The sequence below is a fragment of the Xenopus tropicalis genome, chromosome 5 (assembly GCF_000004195.4).
Source record: "Xenopus tropicalis strain Nigerian chromosome 5, UCB_Xtro_10.0, whole genome shotgun sequence".
NCBI classification, from domain to species: domain Eukaryota; kingdom Metazoa; phylum Chordata; class Amphibia; order Anura; family Pipidae; genus Xenopus; species Xenopus tropicalis.
In genome coordinates, this window is record NC_030681.2 from 128,688,176 (window position 1) to 128,704,182 (window position 16,007).

At 39.8% G+C, this 16,007-nt stretch overlaps 1 protein-coding gene across 1 annotated transcript in view; it reads left to right on the plus strand.

Annotated features, from left to right (window-relative positions):
• Window positions 1-14,855, plus strand: part of sphkap (SPHK1 interactor, AKAP domain containing) — a 106,228-nt gene extending 91,373 nt beyond the window's left edge. The window contains exons 7-12 of the mRNA XM_012971327.3: window positions 14-3,581; window positions 5,779-5,940; window positions 8,119-8,208; window positions 9,450-9,499; window positions 10,410-10,594; window positions 12,918-14,855. Of these exons, the coding sequence (XP_012826781.2) occupies window positions 14-3,581; window positions 5,779-5,940; window positions 8,119-8,208; window positions 9,450-9,499; window positions 10,410-10,594; window positions 12,918-13,061 (4,199 nt within the window). The 3' untranslated portion in view covers window positions 13,062-14,855. The remainder of the gene's footprint in view (window positions 1-13; window positions 3,582-5,778; window positions 5,941-8,118; window positions 8,209-9,449; window positions 9,500-10,409; window positions 10,595-12,917) is intronic.
• The last annotated feature ends 1,152 nt before the right edge of the window (window positions 14,856-16,007 follow it).

Here is a 16,007-nt window from a genome sequence, read left to right on the forward strand (position 1 = left end):
TAATGCATCTCAGAGCCTCCTGATGAAAGTCTTCAGAGCATAAACAGAAGAGAGACACACTCTAAACTGGGAAAATACAAAGACCACATAGAAGCTGCCAATGAGACTTTCTATTCAAACCAAGCTCCGGTGAAAATATACCAAAGAGAGGAGTCACTTGGAGAGCTTTTCCTGGAGGGAGTACAGCAAAAACACAAATCAAATGAAAGCAGCCTTTGTTCATTTATGGATAATCATGAAGAAAACAAAAATGTAAACAGACATTGTCTTCATGGTCTGTGCAATGTGGACATATGCAAGGAGCAAGATGTAAAGGAAAAAAAAGATTACACAATGGTATGTACTTCTGATCATATTGGTGAACCTGCTACCACTGGCCAGTATGCAACTAACCTAGCCGAATGTGTATTACAAGATGCATTTATTAGATTGTCACAGCCAGAAACTTCTTTCACCAAGGAGGCAGCCGTATCGATTTCAGCTAGAGACACTTTGACTTTTGGAAACTTCACCAAACAAGATGCTCCCCTAGCTTCTCGTTCATGGAACGAACTCCCTAAAATTGTTATAGTTCAAAGCCCAGACAGCTATGAAAATCCAACAGAGTGGACAGACGAATCTCACTGGCCAGAGCAGGAAAGTCCTATGAATGATTCTGAAATGTGCACAGATGAGAATGGTTCTGTTGTTTCCACGAAAAACACTTTAGAAATGGCCTTAGCTTGTGCTGCATCAGTAATTGGAACCATCACAAGCCCTCACACTGCCAAGAAAATAAAAATAGAACATGAGGGACACATGGATTTAGATAAAAATACAGATGAGCAGCAAAGAGACAGAGTAGGACCTTCAAGCATCACTTTGGGGCCTGATTATTCTGTACCCTCTGCATTGTGTGAAATGACCCAGGTGGCAAGTGCAGTAGCAGTTTGTGGTATTGGAGAACAAAAACAGATCTCTTATCCAACTACGGCCAGTGGACTTCTGGCAGCTGCTGATGCCTCCACAGCTGTGACTCTGCATTGCAGCATTACATTGGGGAGCAGCTTGGAAACACTAAAAGACAACATTGCAAAGGTCTTGCTTAGCGAAGCCTCGATGGTATTGACCAGTCCTTGCACCTACAGGAATATTGGGGAGTTTATAGAATGTTTGAATGAAAGGATCATGACTAGTGTCAACTCGTCCAAACTGACACATGTAGAGGATGTTGTTAATGATGATCTGGCTCATAACTTGTCTGATGCAATCCTAAGATATTCTGCAGAGAAAGCTACACAGAGACTACATAGTGATGATGGCAAGGGCAAATCTGGGACACAAGGTGCTTTTGTTGCAGCAGCAACAGAAATACTTTTTAATGTGATGCATTTCACCTGTAAAAAGATGGGTGACTTGGTACAGTCAGGGGATCTGCCATTTGACTTGAAAGATGATAAAAACAACACTACTAATTCACAGATAGAAGAGAGTCAAAGTCTTGGATTGGTAGATGATATCACAGTAGCTCAAAAGACAGAGGACCTACAGAATAGGACCAGGCAACATCAGATTTGCAAGAACAGCCCGGATATAAAACATGAACATTTGGAACATAAACTTTCCCAGTATGAGACCACTGAAGCTGATGCACCAGCAGAACTATACAACAGAAACAGTGGCCAAACCAATCTGCAAATGAAAATGTCATGTACTAAACCATATATAAAAAGGGAGATGTACAGACGCCATCACAATGAGCACAGAGTTTTCTTATCCAAAGAGAGCACCATGAATGCAGAAGAACTCAAGCACTCTAGCCAAGATAATGGATCAATGGAAGGAGTGACACGTTTTGGAAGCCAGGAAAAACTTAATTCCGAGCCCAGTGTAATAAAGGACTTCTCTTCAAATTCAAGCTCGCCAATTAATTACATGCTACATCCATCACACGCTGCGATTCCAGTGAAACACGCAGCCAATAATTACTGTTTAACAGACTTTGCAGATGACTTAGCAGAAACTGTTGTTTCTATGGCCACTGAAATTGCAGCAATTTGTCTAGAAAATTCCCATGGAAAGCAGCCATGGTTTTGTGCTTGGGCAAAAAGTAGCGAATGCCTCATCCCACCATGTCGAACTGTGAAAAGAAAAAAAGACACATCCTCTGGTGGATCTGTAGTAAGGAGGCACAGGCCACCTCGCCTTAGTGAAATTAAAAAGAAAACAGATGAGCACCCAGAGCTAAAGGAACGGCTTATGAACAGAGTGGTAGATGAGTCCATCAACCTTGAGGATGTGCCTGATGCTGCCAATGCTTTTACCAATGAAGTGGCTGCAAAAATTATGAATCTAACTGAGGCATCGGTAGCAGACGCGCTGTGGCAAGGACAAAACGTGTCACGCAACAGGTTACACTGTGACAGGTGGAGCAGGGGTAAAGCATCTAGTTATGAAAGCATCCCAGAGGAAGACTCCGATGCTAAGGGTCTTCCCAACACCTTGGATCCAAGTAGCATTTTAGGGCTGCCATTCAGCAGGACAAGCTCAGTGTCAAAGCAGTCCAGCTGCGAAAGCATCACTGATGAATTCTCTAGGTTTATGGTCAACCAAATGGAAAATGAGGGCAGGGAGTTTGAACTGTTATTAGATTATTATGCTGGGAAAAATGCAGCTAACATCATGAATTCTGCATTACAGCAAGCCTCAAAAAGAAACAATCACTTGAATGTTAAAACAAGTTGCCTGTCTAAGCAGTCAAGCACAGAGAGCATAACAGAAGAGTTCTACCGGTATATGTTGAAAGAAATAGACAAAGAAAACAAAGAAATGTCCAACAGGAACACAGCAGCGTGGACAAGCAGTTTGCGGCCTCCAACACCCCGCACTCCATTCTGCTTTCGGCAGTCTTCTATGCCGTGTAATCGATCTTCAAGCGCCCGTTTGACAGTGAACACTCCGGTCAAAGCAAATTCTTTGGATGGGTTTGCAAGAAGTGGCTCACAAGATTTTCTCTATCTGCAGCCTGCCAGTGCTATGTCCTCTGTCAACCTTTGCAAATCGGACTCTTGCCTCTACCAAAGATGCCAGACGGACCAAGTCACGGATATGTTAATTCATGAAACATGGTCTAGCTCTATTGAGGACCTAATGCGCAAGAACAAGATCATAGTAGACAGCCCTGAAGACAGTGATGTAGATTTATCTCCAAAAGGTTCCCCGGCCCATGTGGACAATTATGCTAATAAACTAGCTGCTGATATTGTCCAAAGTGGTAAATGTCTCCTGGTTTCACAACAGGATTCCCTAGAGGACTCAAATAAAGGAGGCTTAAGTTATAGGAATACATCCCAAGGTCAGCACAAAGATACAGACAAACAAGGCTTTGAGAGCGAAAATGTAATGACAAAGAAATCTCTGACTGCTCACCAGCCTGGTTTATGTTTTGGCCCCAGGGATGTACCACTTATACAGATCGAAACAGAACAAAGGGATGAGACGGAGGTAGAGGATAAAGGAAACATTCTGGATTTGACCTTTTCAGAAGATTCCAAATCTTCAAAACAAGAAGGAGAGAGAAACGTATTCTCGGCAGAAGTCAGGTACAAATTCACTGTCTGACATTAAATGATCAGTCATTGCTGTGACCAAAGTGTAAATGTTTAAAGAGTAACATTTATGTGACTGAAATGCTTTTTATCCTAATCTGACTCTTACATTTAGTACAATAGATATGCAAAGTTCACTTAAAAACTGTTTAGTCAAGGATTAGTACAATCTGATGAGAAGGAGCAGAAAATAGTTAACCTCTATCGTTTTAATGGGCTGAATCACAGAAGGCAAAAACTGGAGAGACATATAGCCAACTGCCTCTCAGCAGATCAGTATAAGGGCTCTGGCACACGGGGAGATTAGTCGACCGCGACAAATCTCCCCATTTGCGGGCGACTAATTTCCCTGGATTGCCATCCCACCGGCGAAAATGTAAATCGCTGGTGGGATGGCATACGCGGCGGCGCGATTTCACTGAAATCGTGGAAGTTGCCTTGAGAGGAAACTTCCGCAAAGGGAAACTAAGATAAGTCATGGAATAAATAACCTGGAATGTAGCATCATGGAATACTTAAAGGAATACTATACCCCCAGAATAAATACCTAACCAACAGATTTATATCATACTAAATGGTCTATCCAAGAATCTCACCAAACTGGAATATATATATCAGTAAATATTGCCCTTTTACATCCTTTCCCTTGAGCCGCCATTTAGTGATGGGCTGTGTGCTCCCTCAGAGATCAGCTGACAGGAAATAATGCAGCTCTGACTGTAACAGGAAGTAGTGTGGGAGCAAAATACAGAATTGTGTCGATTGGCTAATTTATGTGTACATGTATGTGTGCCCTTGGTTTGCTTGTGTGCACCGTGAATCGTATGGTCCCAGGGAAATGGCTATTTTATTTTTAGTATTACCCAATGGCACATACTATCACTTGTATCTATATAATGGTTTATTTAGATGAAGCAGTCCTTTACATATGAGCTGTTTTATGCAATATATTTTTAGAAAGACCTACATTGTTCATTTTAAGATAAATGTAAATATATCAAGGGATTTAACATGGAAAAATATTTACCAGCAAAAGAATGTGGCCAGAAGCAGGACTGTATAATCACGCATACAGTTCAATGCCTTTGCCTCTTTGTGACATATGGAATGGCTGTTTTCCTTTAACATAACCTTTCAGTAAAAAAAAAAAAAAAAAATTTCCCTGACCTAAAAGGGGCAGTTACAGTCAATTTCCACACTATTAAATTTCAGGGGAATTAAGCAGCAGAAAGAATGAGACTGGTACAAGAATTACAACAGAGGGGTCATTTGCTAAGTGCGGGGCAGGGTGTAAAGTACCAAAAACTGGGCACAAACGGCCATGCTTTTTTCACACTTTTGCCCTGTCCTGTACTTATAAATTGCCTTTCTGTGCTCCAAAATAGATTTTAGGATCCTGCATGTGTCCAATGAAAACAGCGCTGCCTTCATTCAGTAGTGCCATATTCATGAGGGGTAGGAGGGGGGATGAATATAGGCGTTCCCTCCCATCCCTTGCTTGATCCATAACCTGCATGTTGTACGGAGTAGCAAATTATAGAATCATGCCAGCTGCAGGCCACAATTTATACCATCCCTATGGCATGTAGTTATGCCAGTGCTGCCTTGCCCATCAATACTACACTTGTACATAGGTTCAGAGTGCAGTCACTAAGGAGTGCCCTTGTCTTTGCTTAATAATGTAAAGTTTTTTTTTCTGGACAGATATGGCTCTTTATTGCATGTTGTATAATTTAATAATAATAGTAATCATTTTATGTATTCTGATTATCCATATTATGAAAAATACTTAACTGAAAAACCCTAGGTGCCATTTGTACCAGAAAACAGATTCCATAACTGTATAGTGTATTTATCAGCAGATTAACTTAGTCGCAGAGAAAACTTTTGAGATAGCCCAGCGCAACCAGTCCCTCCTACCCACCCTTCCTCCTGGCCCCGACCGTGCCACTATATTAAAGGTAGGAGAGGGGCCGGGGAGTGGGGACTAAGGTACAGTAGACCCCATGGTCTTGGCCCCCTGCTGCCTGGGGACCCCTTGCTGTATATGGTTACGCCACTGGTATTTTTACTAAAGAAATGTTGCGTTGCTAAAAACCCAGCATATGAGTCTCATTTAGTCAATGGGGGCACACTGAAATAATGGCAGCTTGTTTGTAATGGAATCAAATTGGTTTCTCATTTTAAGCAGAGATGTGCAGGGGAGAACCAAACAGGGAAAAACAAACCCTCAGCCCCCTACTCCAGCAAGCAGCAGTGAGGACAGCACAGGCAGCTGGTCACAACTGGCCAATGAGGAGGAAAATCCAGAGGATTCCAGTAGTTTCCTGCACTTGAGTGAGCGCTCCATGAGGTGAGTGGGCAGAGCAGGGGGCAGTTTGTGAGAAGGCAGTAGTGCATTCAGGACTTTGCTGCGTCACAGTGTGGGGAAATAATTGTTGGCACCTTTCATTTGAAAAGAAAGACTCACAGTAAGAGACATAGCTACCCATTGTAAGTGCTATGGCTACTGGTTATTATCATTCCTACCACTAATTTGTGCACCATGGTAGAATGCTGGGGATACCTATGGGCTTTTTCTCACTAACAACAATGGAAATAAACATGAGTAGTCTTTGGTAGGTCTTGCCCAAAAACTGGAACCTTTTTGGTCCTGAGAGCCACCTAGTTGGCAGAATAAAGCTGGCCCATTGGGCAAATTTATGGTGCCAATTGGGGCACTTCACAGTCGACAGGTTATGTACTTGCGTATGGGGCCTCTCTGAAACTAAAAATCCCATTAGGGCAAGGACCCCATCTGTACAATAATACAGTCCTTTCCTGATGGCTGTATAGACGCTTATTATTATCTGATTGTTTTGCCTGAGGGCCATATGATCAGATCAGCACAATATCAGTCAGCTCCAGGTGGTCATATCAGGCAAAGATCTGCTCATTTGGTGACCTTGCCAAATAAGCGAATCTTAAGATGTATGGCCACCTTATGACTGGTGAGAGACATCTGGGCAACATATTCATTTTAATGCATTAAAACATGAGTTAAAAGTAGTAGTAGGCATAGTAGGAGGGGACATTGTGTGATCAAATCATGCTCTGAAGAAAATATCACAATTTAAATTTTTATGCTCTTCTGTACAAGGCTACTTAGTGTCATGGAATATGGCCCTAATGTGTATATTAGGATGTAAGATGTGATTAAATGAAAAGTCTTGGTTTTGAAGTAAAGGAGGTGAGTCAGAGCCTTAGGATTTCTGCAGATCCCCTGTGTTTGTTCTTTTTAACAGAATATCAAAGCACAGCGGCTCTCTATGACCTGGCAGGACAATTTAGTAACTCTGACATTAAACACAACACTTGATTTGGGGATGGATTTTTGGACTGAACTCCAGGGTGGATCCTTTGCCAAGAAGTGAGAACTGGGCTGAGTCAGATCAAAATATAATGCCTTGGGCAAACCTTAAGGCCTCATTTATGACTGCCACTGTTGCTTGGACACTGTGCTGTGAAAATTGCATCCCTTATGGTCCATTTATCAAACATTGGTATATGTAGCAGTCGGAGGCACAAACTCCACTCTAAAGTGAAGAGCATGGGCTGCTAGGTGCTAGAGTACCAAAAGAGAGGTAACATGGCACACTTTGCACCAGTCACAATAGCAGAGGAGCCACTGAGATAGGAGGAGAGGCAAGGTCTAGTGGTTTGTATCTATGGGTTTATATATAATAAAAACGACATGAACAAGCATGGGTTCTCTGTGCTGCTTGAATGTTGAAAAAGCAACACATTGCAACTCTGCCTGTTACAGGTATGGGACCTGTTATCCAGAATGCTCGGGACCTGGGTTTTCCAGATAAGGGGTCCGTAATTTGGATCTCCTACCTTAAGTCTGCTAATAAAAGTATTTAAACAGTAACTAAACCCAATAGGATTGTTTTGGCTCCAATAAGGATTAATTATATCTTAGTTGGGATCAAGTACAAGGTACTGTTTTATTATTAGAGTGAAAAATTAAATCATTTTTAAAAATGTGAATTACAGGTATAGGACCCATTATCCAGAATGCTCGGGACCAAGGGTATTCCGGATAAGGGGTCTTTCCGTAATTTGGAATAAAACATTACTTAAATCCAATAGGATTGATTTGCATCTGATAAGAATTAATTAAATCTTAGTTGGGATCAAATACAAGGTACAGTTTTATTTTTACAGAGAAAAAGGAAATCAATTTTAAAAATCCGAATTACTTGATTAAAATGGAGTCTAGGAGACAGGCTTTCCATAATTCAGAGCTTTCTGGATAATGGGTTTCCGGATAAGGGGTCCGATACCTGTATTTGATTAAAATGGAGTCTATGGGAGATGGCCTTTCTATAATTCGGAACTTTCTGGATAATGGGTTTCCGAATAAGTGGTCCGATACCTGTACTATGCAGATAGAACCCTGTTTTCCATCTGCAGAGACAAATCTACAAATGTATAAAGAATTTTTTCTTGCTAAAATTCTGATATCATTTCTCTTTTATTCCGACAGTAACAGTAACAGCAGCACCACCAGCAGTGCAGGAGCCATGGACCTGGAAGCCTACCTGGAGGTAGTTTCAACCACTCCTTGCGCTAACATGTGAGTATAGAGTATTAAGGGCCTTGCTCCCCTGCTGTGTGTTTGCAGATGTATGTTTTATGCGTAATTCTGTCATTATGAGACATGCCTCAGAAATAAAAGGTAGTTCTTCATTAGTAAAATAAAGCATGATGAGAATAATAGATTGTAAAAAATTATTTCATTTAAAAATTATTTCAATAAACCACGTATGGCTGCCTTTAGGATTTGGTTATGTATATTTTTTCCAATTGTTAGTTACATATTGATCCACCATATTTAGCCTCACCAAGCCCTCTCTATGTTCCCACATGGTACCATGAGCAGTCGGCCCTGGGTCAATCACTGGTGTAATAAGCAGAACTATAAGTGCATCATTGCAAAAAAGTGAATTTCCTTTGTATTAAATAGGTCAATAACCAAAGGATATTTTATGATTTGATAGCCCTTACAGTTTAATGGAAACTAGCAACTGCAAATCAAAATGCATTTACTACAGTAATGTCAACCCAGTTTAGCAACATATCTCAGTAAATCACTAATTATTGCAGTCATTCCACCTTGCACACACCCTGTTTGTCCTTAGTTGAGCAGATTTACCAACCTCAATAAAGAGAATTTTCTCTTTTACCTTTAAGCAACCAATAATAGGTTCATGATGAAACCTCCTTTCTATTTCTTTCACTATCCTATGGCTGAAATTATGGACACATATTTAGGTTGCTATATTGGAAAGACAACAAACCAATGTGCCAGTTCTTATCTTTTATCATAATGCATTCATTTCCTTCATTAACTTTGTTTCCCTTTAATGCACTGCATTCGCAATATACGCTTTAATCAGATTTACATTAGCAATTGTGCTGCTTTTCAGAAAACCAGTTCCCCATTTGTTCTAGTTACTTTATTAGACTGCAGTGTTGGCTGGAGACCCTTGGGCCCTCTGGACCTGGCCTCAAGGGCCCCTGCTGCCACTGACTGCCAGTTCCAACATCCCTTTACAGACCCTGCCCAACTGCATTCTGCAATTATTATTAAATCTTATTTCCTCTGCAATAAGGTATTTACCCCTCTGAAGCTCTGAAGCTGAACGTAACATTTCATATTAGATATTTCCCCACTTAATCTGTACCTATTAGTTATCCTGACAGTTGGAAACATGGAGCTTGGTGTGGGTTACAACAGAAATCTGCCCTGTTTGTAGTTACAGTAACTAAGTCTGAGTGTAAAGATTCATTCTGTTCTCTCTTTCTTTCTCCTAGAAATGCAGAAGAAAAACAATTGACCAAAGATCTGCAGGACAATCTAGATGGTAGGAAACTAGTTTCCTAATGCACGCAATTATTGCATTAAATCACATTTCCATGACCAGAAGATTATGTCTTATTCGTTAAGGGCATTTGATCTTACACACAATAATGCTGGAATTATGGGTGAAAATGCTTTTTGGTAAAAAAAAAACAAAACAAAGGCAAATTGTGTCTGAAATAGCTCTTTGCATGCTGCATGTGTCATAAGTGATATATATAGTCTAGTATAGTTTATCAGAAATGCTTTGTGATCCTCTAATACTAAATTCCTATAGCTATGCTCCAGTGATTTCTACAGAAAACGACTTGCTTAGCCCTACCACCCCCTTAATTCTATTGTGTCCACAATTACATAAGTAAGTTAATTTTCCATAAATGTATGACCCCTTCCAGCTACTACTTGCCAGTGGCCTGACAGTTCAGAGATTGGACCATGAGTCCAGAGTTCAAAGTCTCTAAAGTACCCTTAAATCTGTTTAAAAAATGTAGCTGGTTTGTTATTGTTTTTTATGCTTTACTTCCACATAGGCAACTGAAGCCTTCAATCCCCAAATATTAGTTATTAGGGGACTGAATCCTTCAATCCCCTAATAACTAATAATAAAATAAGTGTCTACTCTGAGCTTGTCTTCCTTTGCACAACTAAAGGAACACTTGTGCAATGTCCTTCTTAGAGCATATGAGGAGATAAGCTCCATATTTGATAAATCATAACAACTCAATTTCATATAACTTAAACCAACCAATCAGCAGGTTTGGTGTTTGAAGTTAAACCTATACATGGATGTTATTAGTTACTTAACCACAAGACAACGTTGCATACGTTTTATATTTTACCTGTTGTACCTTTTGAGCACAACCCAACTTCTTCTGTTTATAAATAGTTCATTATCACTTTCTAATTATTGGCAGAATGTACCTCTGGGCTATCTGTGGGCACAGCCAGTTATCAACATGAAGTCTCTGTCATAAACATTGACCTGGAGTCAGACTGTACAGAATCGGAATTACACACAACCTTGCAGTGGATCGCTGCCTCAGAACTGGGAATTCCTGCCGTCTTCTTTAGGAAATCTCAGGAACAGAATATCCGAAAGGTACAAAAGTGAAGATACTACTAGACTGAGGGATTACTGAAAGAACTAATAAGAGGTTAACTGTCAACACACTGCCACATGAAATGGTGTTTACTTGAGACTGAGACACAACAGGCAGTGTAGGAACCATCCAAACCCCCTTCCTTGTAACAGTGCAATCCCAATACTCTGTTCCCTGTAACAGTATGAACCTACTCAAACAATGTGTGTAATAGCATTACCCTATCTTTAACACTGCTCCCTGTAATAGTATGACCTCCTTTAAACATTTATTCCAGTAAGAGAATGGCAACATTTGGGAAGACCTCCAGCAGAAGACCCTGCAGGGACTTGCACTAATCTGGTCACTAATAACATAGATGAGTTAATGAACGACTTGCAGAACTGTACTACAGTTGAGCAAACAGTCAGTATACTGGGGAGGGGGGATACTTGCAACCTGCTTCCAGTCCAAATGCAAGACCTGGAGCATGGAATCATATGCACAGCACCAACAACCTACTTTTCATAGATTTCCCAGACCAGGGAAGAAATTCATAGAGGCCTGGGTGACTGACACCTTAAAGCAATACAAGCTATCGCTTATATTTACTCTTGAAAGATTGCATTAAATTCCTACAGAACACCCCACGAAGACCCCCTCTTATCCCCAAATGACATAACATAAGAGACAGAGATACTACGGATCATTAAATCTCGACTGGACAATATGCAAAGTGCAAAAACATGGTTCTTTTGTGCCCTTTTTAGGGTATTGCTCTATACCCTAAAGGCTGTTTATTGAGGGGCATCACTTTGCATCTCTCCTACAATAAGTTTTAATGTTTTGGAATGGATTTTAGCCACATTTGGAAAGGGTTGAGTTGGGGGTTCTTTTTGGTGAGTTTTTTTTAAGTCATTTTTATTGATTCTCATGAACACACATCTTCCATATACATACACTGTATTGTGATATACTTGCTGCACTTAATCACACAATGTAAACTATTATTAATTACTAGCCACACGCTATCTTTATCTGCAACAAATAAGATAAGTAAGCCACCAGTGGACCAGAATGGGCCCTGGCACCCTTTGTTTGGTTACATATATTGTACTACAGGTATGGGACCTGTTAACCAGAATGCTCGGGACCTGGGGTTTTCCAGATAAGGGATCTTTCCGTAATTTGGATCTCCTACCTTAAGTCTGCTAAAAATCATTTAAATATTGAATAAACCCAATAGGCTTGTTTTGACTCCAATAAGGATTAATTACTGTATATCTTAGTTGGGATCAAGTACAAGGTACTGTTTTATTATTGCAGAGAAAAAGGAAATACTTTTTAAAAATTAGAATTATTTGTTTATAATGGAGTCTATGGGAGATGGCCTTTCCATAATTCTGAACTTTTTGGATAAGGCGTTTCCGGATAAGGGATCCCATACCTGTATTACGGATACTATATATATCTTAGATGCCAAACATGGAAGAGTTTTTATAAATTACGTTGAAGCCACAGTTGATCATTTCTCTCTTATAAGATATATTTAAGGCTTATCTAAGTGTTTAGCGCTGAGAAGAGATCCATGAATATAAAAAACAAGCTTATACTGCACAAAATATAAAAAAATATAAAAAAAAATTGCCATTCCCAATCATATAGCTGTCCAAGCAACCTACATTAGCCTAAACACCCTATAAACTAAGCAAGCTAAACACTCAGATCTTTATCTACCAGACTGCATAGCAAAAATGGCTTTTTAACAAAGCCCAGACCTGTAACCAAATAGAACTAAATCATCAATGGCTTCTGTTAAATACAGATATGGGACCTGTTATACAGAATGCTCAGGACCTGGGCTTTTCTGAATCTGGGTCTTTACCTAACAGGGTTGTTTTACCTTCAGTAAGGACTAATTCTATCTTATTTAGGATCAAGTAAAATCTACTGTTTTCTTATGCAAAGAAAAAGGAAATAAAAACATTTATTTTATTAAAATGGGCTCTATGAGAGATGGCCTTCCCTTAATTGAGAGCTTTCTGGATAATGAGTTTTCGGATAATGGATCCTATACCAATGAATAAAGACAATAGTCATTAAGCTCAACCTTAGTTACTATAAGTCTAGTCTACTTGGCCCAAAATTAAATTATGAAGTTCTGAAAAACTTTTTATGAGGTTAATAAAGACCCAGTCTGTCTCTGATAGCTTTAATGTCCATATATGGGAAGAAACTGTTAGGAATATGGGTAACATTGAAAAAGAGGGTTATAACATAAACAGGTTCTCCCTTGCACCAATTATATGCTCTAACTCGACATTTCCTATCCTCCCCATCTAGTTCCTGGAAGTCACACATTTAGTTCAAGCAAAGTCCTGGAAAGTGGGAGACATCTTCAGCGCCTTGGTTCTTCATTGCAAGATGCAAAAGCAGGGGAGCAAAACTTCACCCAGTTTTTTTGACTGGCTTCTGGAACGTGGCTAAAGAACATTAGCAATCTCCAACAACCAGGTGTCAGCCATGAGGTTCTAGACCCCCCTGTCTCATCAGTCCATAGACAGGCAACAGTGTACAGCGACAGAAATAGCATTGCCAGATTGTATATTTAGAATGTATTAGAAATGCGTTTTCTAGGGCAATTGGAACATTATTATTAATATTTTTCTAATAAATATAAATAAGATGTATATATATACATACAAACTCACACACATAAATATATATTGAATAGAGCACCTTTAAACTGGCTGTGTTTGAGTGGACTGTGAACATTTTTTTACAGTAATGGGACATTTGATTTTAATTGGCTCTAAAATGTGCGCTTGACTTATTCTTCACTTCTTGATATTTTGTTAAGCTGTGAAATGGATAGAAGTACCAGCCAGTTCCGGACTGCAGAAGGATCTACCAGGCGTTTTGAGTAAATGTTAAATTGCATTTTGGAAATGTATAGGATTTTGCCAGCACCAAAAGATTGTAATTATATTTTATAAAATGTGAGAGAAGAGATTATACTGGACAATAGGATTCCTTATTCAGGCGGCAGCAAAAGGTATATATATATATAAATATAAGTGCATATATAGCAGGCTGAGACTAACAGTTTGATAGTACAAAGAAACACTGTAAGGGGGTAATTATTCATTATGAAATATTACAGTAAAAATGTACATTATGGGAGTTATAGGAACCCGGGATGATGGCTGCATGTGGCTTTGAGTAGTCATAAATATATGCTGGGCTGGGGATTCTATTTCTTCAAAATAATGACGGTTTGGAGGTAAGGGATCTAATTCATCTGAAATACATATAAAAGTGTAATTATAAAGCAATTGATCATTAATATGCATCATGCATACTGTATACATAGCAACGGCCAAGGAATATTCACATGGCAAAATGATGAATGGTAAAAGAGTATGGGGCAGATTTATTACAATTTGAACTAGGGATTCCTAGTTTAATCAGTATTATTAAAGGGAATGTAAACCCTCAAGAGAAATTCATGTAAAACTGCTCTTCTGCAATTTACAATATTTTTTCTTCTAGTTTTCAAGATATAAGCATTATTTTTACACTGCTGATACAATGAATTTGAAACAATGGTCAGCAGAAACGACGTTAGTGAGAAGAGGAAAGTCTTATGATGTTGCTCTGGTTAGAACTTAACATAAGGAAAATATACTTTATTGTTGCTGGGCAGAGAAGTATATTAGTGGGTCTGGTGCCCATAGCAGTGAGGGGCAGTGTGCATAGTGCAGGCTAAGACACAAACGATTGGGTTGTATGAACACTCTATAGGGTCATGCTTAAGAATTTCCTGGTGCTGGAATGATGGGAGTGTGGACCCGCCATGTAATACATTAAAGCTGGCAATTTCTGTATCCACAGCTGGCGTTACAGAGGCAGTTTGTGTAGCTAACCCCAGGCAGCATAGTGAATTCACTCATTAATTAAGACACTGGTTGATGTGAAGTTGTAATTAGGTGGACATCTTGGTGTCCAAATTGATTGTTTATTCCTTCCCCCCCCCCACAAATTATATTAGCAGTATAAAACCGCCATTTTGGGCATTTTTGGGCATTTAAAAATGTTGCAGTATGTCAGATTGCCAATTCCAGCTTATTTAAATGAGGTGTTAAAGCTCAGCAGCTCTAAACTTTAGCAGCCTACAAATCTGCATTGCATTAATTACAAGACTTCATTTACTAAATAAATTTAATGAATTTAATTACAAATGAAAGGGGTGGTTCACCTTTAAGTGCTCTGGCACACGGGGAGATTAGTCGCCCGCAACAAATCTCCCTGTTCGCGGGCGACTAATCTCCCCGAGTTGCCATCCGTTGCCATCCCACCGGCGAAAATGTAAGTCGCCGGTGGGATGGCACACGCGGCGGTGCCTCGCGAGGCAACTTCGGCGATTTGCTGAAATCACCTGCGCAGCGTGTGCCATCCCACTGGTGACTTACATTTTCGCCGGTGGGATGCCAACGGATGGCAACTCGGGGAGATTAGTCACCCGCGAACAGGGAGATTTGTTGCGGGCGACTAATCTCCCCGTGTGCCAGAGCACTTAAAGGTGAACCACTCCTTTCATTTGTAATCTCCCCGTGTGCCAGAGCCCTAAGATAACTTTTAAATGTACTATTCCTAGCAACTTTGCAATTTGCCTTTATTGTTTAATTTTTATAGTTTTTCAATTGTTTGCCATCTTTGTCTACATCTTTCGCTCTTTTTATTGTTACTTTATATTCCTTATCTTTTTATTTAGCCCCTCTTCTACTCATATTCCAGTCTCTCATTCACACCCCTGCCTGGTTGCTAGGGTAAGCAAAACCCTAGCAACCTGGTAGCTGCTGAAATTCCAAACTGGAGAGCTGCTGAACTGAAAGCTGAAAAACTACAGAAAATGAAAACCAATTGCAAATTGTCTCAGAATATCAATGTCCACATCAGACTAATAGGTCATTTCAAAGTGACAAACCCCTGTAAAACCAAAACGAATACAAAAAAAATGAGGAAGAACTAATGAATCCAATATTTCACAGATTGTCTTTAGTATGAATATTTTGATAACAGAGCTGGTTCCTGCCCCAGCTTGGCTAGATTACATCCGTTAGTTGATGGCCAGCTACTCAGTATAATGAATTGATGAAGTAACCTTGGCTATTCCTTCAGATAGTAAGGTCTCAGATTAAAAATGACCCCTCTGCACTGCCTCGGATCTGCTCATCTCCCCTATCATACCCAGAACACAGTGACCTGAGTCCTTCATCTCAGCAGTCATGACTGGAACATTGTGGCTTTTATTCCAGAACAGCAACTGTACAAGCACATTAATCTTACGTTTCAGAAATGGCTTTAGGGCACATTACTATGGCATCTTTTCTTATTGAAAGGCATGTTCATCCTAAGACTAACGTAATATAA